Genomic DNA, 9,018 nt, shown 5'->3' on the forward strand with positions numbered 1-9,018 from the left:
TACGTTACTGTAGCACCGAGTTGTCAAATCATAGACTAATTAGGCTTAAAAGATTCGTCTCGCAAATTAGTCATAAATTATGTAATTAATTTTGTAATTAGTCTATATTTAATACTCCATGTACGTGTCTAAACATTCGATTTGACAGAAATTTTAGAAGTGCACGTAGAAACCAAAGCGCCTTAGACCTGCAGCGTTTGCCCAGGAATCCTGTCCTGCTTCTGCATCGCTCTGAAAACGCTATAAAACTGTCACAGCCACGTCCGGAAACTGTTTGCTTCTGGCTCTTTCGTTGTCCTCCACTCCACCTTGTGTTGACACGGTGAGCACTATTCATTTTTTTCAATCAGGCATATATGTTCTTATAGTGTTTTCAGCAGGTTATATGTTCAGGCAGGCATAATATAAAAGCGGCTGACAGCATTTATTTATCAAAGGAAATCCTATTGCCATTATAATACGGTTAGTTGGAGGAGATTTTTCTTTAGTACGAAATACCGAAACAGATACATACGTATCGTCCTACTAACTAGCCATCATAAATTGGCCGGTGTGCTCCAAGAAACGCAAACAGAAAAATGAAATGCTTCCCACATGGCATCTGAAACAGGTAAGTAGGCGAGCTCTCCGACCCGGCCGGTAATGATTTGCCGCATCAATTGAGTAGAAAATGACTGCTTACTTGACACAAATGATTAGATTGATGGACCATTAGTATTAGGACGTACCCATACATCTAATTAACATCTGCTGTGACTGCTCCGGCCAGCAACGTGCATGTAACGGACTTTGATTAAGGGCCTCTTTCAATGGCTTAATGTGGCTTCGGATTTTCTACCGTAGCACACACTACAGCAGAAGCTAGTGAAGCTACCCAAACTAGCTTCATCAATCTCTCCTCCTTGCTATAGTTTATTTTAGCTGGAGAAAGAAGGTCGATGCTACAGTGTTTTCACAGGAGAAGCTGAAGCTGGTGTGAAGACTGATGAAGAGGGCCTAAAGTTCACACACAGAAAGCTTTCAGAAGAATTGCTGCCCACAAGGTCAAGAACCATCAGTGAGCCTGCGAAGAGCACGAGCAACGCGTGTTGTGACTGTGCTGAAATCTGACCTGCACAAATTCAGGTTCATATACTTGATCAAAAGGAGTAATGTGGCTGCTATACTTCAGCGATATAAGAAAAACAAAAACTCAGCAAAATAACAGCGCCCCAGCTATAACATATATCTTTGGCAAAATGCTAAATATGGCCTGCTTTATTACCAACTGTTCCTGCAATAACTTGTGAGATGAACATGTGCGTCTGAACTCCAACGATTTTTGTTGGTCAAGAAACCATACTTGGTCAACTCAAAAAATATCAGGTGGTGTTAATAACTATGTAGGAGCCTCTCAAAAACTACTGAAAAAAAAATCATTCAGCAGATAGCCCGAAAACTCCTAATGGCCCAGTTTATCTGGGCTTCCAGATGGGCTTTTAAAAGGCCGACATCCTCACTTTTACTGCGAAAACCCACAAACAATAAATCAGGCCGCGGCATTCTTCGTGGGCTTTTGCGGGAAGACGAATCCACTCAAGCCATCGTATATACCGTCGCTTCCTCTCCAATTTCCACACCGCGTTCCGTTCCGTACTCAATCGGCCATTCCCCAATCTCGCAGCGATTTGGCCCGACGAGGTCGCCTTACGGCTGTGCCCGAGCCCGACGCCGCGCCGCCCCGCCCCTGCGACAGAGGAGGAAGAGGAGAATCCCAAATTCTCCATCTCCATGGCAACGCGGGCGCCGCCGCAGTCTTCTTCGACCGGATCCGTGACGGTGACGATCGACCCGTCCCCCTCGTCGTCGTCCTCCACCGCCCCGCCCCCGGCAGCCGCGTCGGCGCCGGCGCCGGCCCCCGAGTCGGTGGTGCTGCGCCTGAAGCGGTGGGCCAAGAAGAAGGTGTCGTGGAAGGAGGGGACGGTGGACAACGAGGGCCTCGGCCGCAAGAGCTCGAAGAAGTGCTGCATATTCCACAAGGAGGTCCCCTTCGACGAGGACTGCAGCGACGACGAGGCCCCCGGCGGCGGTGGCCACCGGTGCCCTCGCCCTCATGGTGACGCCGGCGAGGGGACCAGCGGCGGCGGTGGCGGCGAGTGCCCGTCCTCTTCCCACGACCATGGCCATGGCCATGGTCACCACTGATCTCCGCGCGGGTTATTGCGCCTTCTCGATCTCTTGAGGTATTGGGCGACAATCGATGCTTATGTTTAATCTCGCCTGATGTAATTAGTTGAGTGAAAACACCAAGTTCGTGCTCTATGGTTGCAAGAGACATTATTTTTATGGTCGGTATAATTGTTGTACTGGTGCTTGACAAGCAAACAGGGCAATCGTTTGCTGAATTAAATGTCGACACCTATGTATTGATTAATATGATTTGAAGCCTGGTTGTTATTGCTGCCTGCCGTTGTGCAAACAATTTTTGCTAGAGTGGAGGTTCAAAACTTCTGTAGTTTCTGATCCAGCTTCTTATTGTCTAAGCTTCTTTTTTATGCATATTTAATACTACTAGGTAAATGCCCGTGCAACGGAACACATAATACCACGATAACATATGTATGAGCGTGTGTTATACTGTTATTTAAAATAGATACCGCAATCATAATGTTTCAATCAATATTACATAAGTCTTCACGGAAGATAGATAGTTAAAATATATCTCTAAATTTGAATGCAAAACTAAAACATCAACTTCAATTGTCGCATCACTTCGTGCCTACGATACGTGAAAGATAAGCTTGCATTTCTTTAGAAATCAAGTGCTACGAAAAAATAATCATAACAAGTTTGTGTTTCACAATACATGTTTTAGAATCTATTCTACAATTAAGAATCTAATCTCTCAATAGTTCGACTAAGAGAACGTGCTTTGCACGAATACCGAGCTGTAGTTGGTCACCAATCAATGATGATCCAGAAGATTTTCTAGTCCAAGATGCGGCGTCTGACTTCTTGCAACTGAAGCATGCAGATTGATGAAGCCGTAGTTAGAAATATCCTGCATATAAGTTGTTTGTTAATTTTTAAAGTTAAAGTACCATTTGATATCTAAAAAAATATGTAGCGACGTGTGATGCATTGCCTCTTTTATAGAGTTAGAACCTCTTTATATACGATATTCTATGTAAATATATCATTTGTCGCGTTCTTCTTAGGTTTAGGTTTAGGAGGGTTAGGGGCATAGAATCAAACTTCCTTGTCTTCGAAACAAAGTATTTTAAAAGATTATCATACAAAGGAAATTTTATTTGCTCATGCAATAAATAATCATACCTCTTTTCAGTCTTTTTGGTAGTAAATAAAACTTAATAAAATCAAATACCTTAGATTCATTCTAAAATTCAGAAGCTTTGATGGCCTTTCTATTAGATTCTATTCAATAAATTTGATGAGCAGAAAAATAGGGTACTCGTCTTCTATTCTTTGTGGAAGCAAAACATAACCTAAGTTCTTTGACTAACACCTCTTCGTTTGTGATCTGTGATAGGTGACCGGAGGCGTGGTTGTGGATAGGGATGCACATAGATGACATCAGGATTTGATTGTTTTTTTCCTGTGATTTGTCCGATTTTCCTTGAAAGGAAAAAAATACCGTAGATCTTGGAGCGCTGGGTGCACGCAATCGGGCACAACAACGTCCTGCCGGTGAACGTTAACATTTCCCTTATTGTTGTTTTTTTCCTTAATCTGTACTTTCTGGATTTACCGAAAAGATAAAAATACAGCGGCTGCATGTTGGAGCAGGGTGCACTTGCATGCATCCATGCATAGATCTTGGAGCGGCGTGGGATAGCGCCGGGCAGAGCAGCCATACAGGGATTGGGAGAATTTCCTTTTCTGCGTCGGTTAAATAGCAATGAAGTGTCTCTAATCGGCCTCTTCTATGTTGGAGAAAACTTAAAAAGAGAGATTTGTGGGAAATGCTCCCCTGGGTTTAGATATTTCTTATTTGCGTTTTTGGATGTAAATTTATGTTCTTGTTTATGCGTTTGATCAATTTCCGGACTTCAGGTGCTCCGGATGTGTTGTAGGTAAATGCGTGCGTAGGTACCATGCTAGCATCTCAAACTAGACTATATTGTAAGCTTGTTAGTTGTCAGCGTGGATTTTTTTATTTTTAAAACATTTTAAACTATTTTTTAAAACTGACACTGTTTAATTTTTTTTTTCAAAACTAACATTTTTAGACACGCCTGTTTGCACGGCGCGGCTAATTCACGCTGCCGCGCCATGCATGGAGGCGCGACAGGGGTAGTCAACGGCTACGGCGATCATTGACGTGGCAGGTCTGACGCGCCACCCGTCATGGCGTGGCGGACCTACCGCGCCACGCATCACGGCGCGGTAGCCCCTTGTACCCGGCCTTGCTTCCCTTTCTCTCTCTCTGTCTCACTCGGCCCGTTTGAACCGGTTGGAGAGAGGAGCCGCGCCGCCACCACGCCGCGCCCGCCACGCCCGTCGCGCCCCGCCCAGCGCGCCCATGCCTGACGCGCCCCGCTCGACGCGCTCACCCGCCGCGACCCCAGCCACCGCGCCCCCCGCCACGGCCGCCGCCGTGTGCCAGTCCTCCCTTACTGCCGCCGCTGCCCCTCCATCTCCCCACTGTCGCGCGCCGCCCGTCCTTGTCGCCGCCCCTCTATCTCTCCGCACTGTCTCGAGCCGTGAAGGACATTGCTGCGCTGCCCATCGTCGTCCTCCAGAAGGGGGATTGCCGTCGGCCGGACGACCATTGTCGCTGCCCTCTAGAAGTAGGCCGCTGCCGGCCAGCCATTGCCGCCGACGGCCATCTCCTTTGCATTGGTGGATTGCGGTGACCCATAATCTTTGTCGAGGTAATGCTCTTCTGTATCTCTCCATAATCTTTGTCGAGGTAATGCTCTTCTGTATCTCTGTCAATTTTTTTTGCTAGGGTTAGGATTCAAATTTAGTTTGACTGGATAGAGATTTATACAATTAGTTAGCAAATATATTTAGTGAAGTTAGTAAATATAAGTTATGTATAGTTTTGCAGTTAGTTTTGCAGTTAGCTAGATATGTATAGTTAGTAAAGTTACTTAGTATAGTAAGTATAGGTATTAATATTAGTGTGTTTAGTGTTGTTAGTTAGTATAGTTAGTTAGAATTGTTGGTATAGGTATTAATATTAGATTAGTTAGTATAGGTGTAGTCAGTTAGTTAGTACGCATGACGATTTCGATGACCTTATGAAGTTTCTGAAACGCTTTTGTAGATGGACTGTTGTGTTAGAATTTTCTATGGAGGAAGTGTTTGGAGAGAAGATGGTATGTTTGAGGATATAGAAGAAGAATTGGAATGGTTTGATGAACCTCCTAGCTTCAACAACCTTTGTGTCCGTTTGAATGCAAAGTTTGACGGTGATTTCACATTGAAGGGGAGGTTTGATACTAGGAAGACTAGGGCACACTATGTCCTGATGCCCTTGCGTGACCCTGCTCACTGGTCCCACTACAATAGGGTGCTCCAAGGTTCCAATGTGCCCATGGCTGAGGTGGTGGTGGAGAATGGGTACAGGATGCAGGGTGTCTTGGACGGGCCGCCCATTGACGGTGTTGGAGGCAATGAGCAAGAATTGGGGGTCGAAGGGGAAGCAACTCAGGGTAACATGAATTTGGATGGTCAGTTGACGCAGGAGTAGTTTCATTCAATTCAAGTAGGCTGTATAAGCAATGACTTTGATGTGAACGAGTTCGAACTGGAGGAGGAGGATAGGATCAATGATGTAGTTAGCAGTGATTCGAACGATTCAGATGATGACTAGGGAGGTAGACATGCTTTGCCCGCACTGGTTGATGCCATGCTAGTACCTATTCATGGTATGCCATTACCAGTACCAACTGAGGTTTTGCATGCTATCTAGGCTCAGGGTAGACTAGTCACAGATTTGCCAGCAGATGATACCCCCTATGATTCATGGGGCAGAATTAGCGAAGCGTAGCAGTATGTTGCACCACCACCTTACACAGCGACTGAGCTTGAACAACTAATGTCGATGAAGGTACCTTTCAGGGGCGTTTCAAACTATAGTGATGTCAGCATGACGGATATGGCAGTTTGTGACACCGGTCTCTAGATGTGTAGAAAATCATTGTATGACCATAAGAAAGAAATCCTTAGTAAGGGGATGATATTCAATACAATGTCAGAGATGAAGCTCTTCTTTCAGGACTATGTTGTGTATCACCATAGGCCGTACAACGTCACTCATTCGGACCAGGAGTTGAGGTACCATGTGATATGCAAAAACGATTGTATGTGGAGGTTAAATGTATGAAAGAGACAGAGTGATGGCAAGTGGAGGATAAGTAAAGTGGTCAAACCCCACACTTGCCTAACAAATAGGGGGAAGGAAAATCATTATCAGCTCACTGCACGTTACCTTGCCCGTCGTATATTGGGGCTCGTTGATGACAATAACGACATTTCGATGTTTTCGTTACAACAGTCTATATCTGGATTCGTTAAGTATGATGTGAAGTACGAAAAGGCTTGGCATTCTAAGCAAATTGCCCTGGCAATTCGTTGAGGTAGTTGGGAGGAAGCGTACAATAGGGTGCCCCGCATCTTATGTGCAATGCATTACTATAACCCTGGCTTGAAATGGTTTGTGGACATCGAAGGGATGTATTTTCAGGACCCGTTGAGGCATGTCCTCTATCGTGTGTTCTGGTCATTCACGCAAATAGAACATGCATTCCAATTTTGTCGGCCAGTCATACTTGTTGATGGCACTTTCCTGACAGGAAAGTACAGGGCACCTTGATGATGGCTGCTGCTATTGATCCTGAGGACCAGATAGTACCCATGGCTTTTGCTTTGGCAGAGGGAGAGAACAATGAATCGTGGTCATGGTTCATGTGGCTTCTATGTGTATAAGTGCTTGGCCCATCTTGCACTATATGTTTGATCTCAGACTATCACCTAGGGTTTCTTAATGCTGCAGCTGAGCATATAGATGGGTTCCTGCCTCTAGTGCACAGATGGTGCATGAGACACTTTGTCGCTAATTTCTGACGGCGTCAGAGGAAGAAGGAGGTATGTGACAAGGTAAAGGCTCTATGTTGTGTACGTACAGAGCACCAATTCAAGGAGACAAAGAGAGAACTAGACAAGATGCTAAATGAAGCGGGAAAGGCTTGGTTAGAGGCGCAGATGGAACAGAAGGCTAAGTGGGCATTAGCATATGACAAGGGGGGTTTTAGGTATGGCATCATGACCACTAACTCCTCAGAGTCTTTCAACCATGTATTCACCGGAGTTCGATCGTTGCCTGTGTCTAGAATTATTGAGTTCTCCTTTTATAAGTGCAACAAATATTTTATCAAGAGGTGGGAACTTGCACAGAGGAATATAGCTGAGTAGGGGCATTTTGGAAAGGCTAGAGCAGAACATTTGAAGGAGGCCGCGGATATGGCCAAGCAGCACACCGTCGAGCCATATGGACCCCGCCACCATATCTTTAGTGTATGGGGCAAGGGTGGCACAAGCTTGGGTGATGAACGTTATGTAGGACGAAACTATTGAGTTGATCTAGAAAAAGTAGAGTGTAGTTGCAACGTCTCTCAGATCATGCATGCTCCTTGCTCTCATATGATCACAACCTGTAGGGTTTGCAGGTATAACTATGAGGATCTACCATATATGTCACCCTTTATCTCCGTTTGAACACCGTTAGTATTTGGGTGAGGAGCTTCGAGCCATACCTTGACCTGACACAGTGGCCACCTTATCATGGTTATGACTACGTGCCGCATCCGGATCTAATGAAGGTAGGCAAGGGTAGGAGGAAGAAGAAGCAACTCAAGGGGGACATAGATGCTATGAGAGGGTACGACAAAGACATGTACAGAGGGGGAGACTTCAACGAGACACGTGGCAGGAATCTTTGCTCCATTTGCAAAGAACCTGGTCACAAGGCTAGCAGGCATAGAAGACAAGGGCAGCAGGTGCATATAGCATACATTTTATTATATTAATGTTAATTATTTGCTATGCTATTTAAAACTACTATGTTAGTACATTGGAACCTTGGAGCTATGTTTATTATGATATATGTTTATTCTCTAATTTTGCATAATAGTTTATTCCTTTTACATTTACTTTGTTTTTATGCACTAATGTTCCATCATATTATAGTACTCTTAATGTTTGTTCTAACATATCCATTTGAAATTTGAACCAGAATGGGGGATCATCATCCGCAGTACCCCATTCTTGAGGTGCACTACGACAAGGACCACCGAGCCAAGCGCCTGTCAGAGCTTTAGGAGGACTTGGTACCTCTTAGACTATGCACACACCAGCCGCACCGCTGGGACGAGCGATACCAGCCGTACATACAGCGTGCCAGCTTCCTTGAGATTGTTCGGGTCTTCAACACTGGGCTACCGATCTTTGACCCTGCACTTCTCACTGCTTCTGTCGATAGGTATGATTTGATACATGTTTGCGATAGTACAAAGCATTGATTTATCTCATTGTTTGAATTAAAAAACTTCTTGTATTGAATTAAAAACCAACAGGTGGAGGCCAGAGACCCACACCTTCCACCTTTCGTGCGACGAGATGACTATCACGATGTAGGACGTGAAGATGATACTGTGTCTATGGTTAGGGGGTCTTCCAGTGACTGGGATCCTTGATAATGATCACTGGATGGACTTGGTGGAGCAGTTCTGTGGCAGAAGACCACCCGAGGACGAGGATGCTAAGAGAGCAAAGTAAGAATTTCTACGTTCCAAACATTTACCATTTTGACACCAACACATATTCTGCAAATTATTTTGCTATTTAGATGGAGGGTGTAGTACATAACTTTTATGATGCGTATTGTCTTTGTCTAATTTAATGTTTGTTTTTGTTCCCTCAGTTCTCATGTAACATCCGGTGTCAGCTCTAATTTAATGTTTACAAAACATTTTAGGAAAACATCCGGTGTTAGTTTGGTCTGGATAACAG

The 9,018-nt window shown here is 44.7% G+C and overlaps 1 protein-coding gene across 1 annotated transcript; it reads left to right on the forward strand.

The window, feature by feature from the left end:
• Positions 1-1,623: 1,623 nt before the first annotated feature.
• Positions 1,624-4,075, forward strand: LOC136530755 (protein phosphatase 1 regulatory subunit INH3-like). The gene is made up of 2 exons (XM_066523481.1): positions 1,624-2,222; positions 3,530-4,075. The coding sequence occupies exon 1, from the start codon at positions 1,771-1,773 to the stop codon at positions 2,182-2,184; it is 414 nt and encodes a 137-aa protein (XP_066379578.1). The 5' UTR covers positions 1,624-1,770; the 3' UTR covers positions 2,185-2,222; positions 3,530-4,075.
• Positions 4,076-9,018: the final 4,943 nt, after the last annotated feature.

The sequence above is a fragment of the Miscanthus floridulus genome, unplaced genomic scaffold (genome assembly GCF_019320115.1).
Source record: "Miscanthus floridulus cultivar M001 unplaced genomic scaffold, ASM1932011v1 fs_195_1_2, whole genome shotgun sequence".
NCBI lineage: Eukaryota > Viridiplantae > Streptophyta > Magnoliopsida > Poales > Poaceae > Miscanthus > Miscanthus floridulus.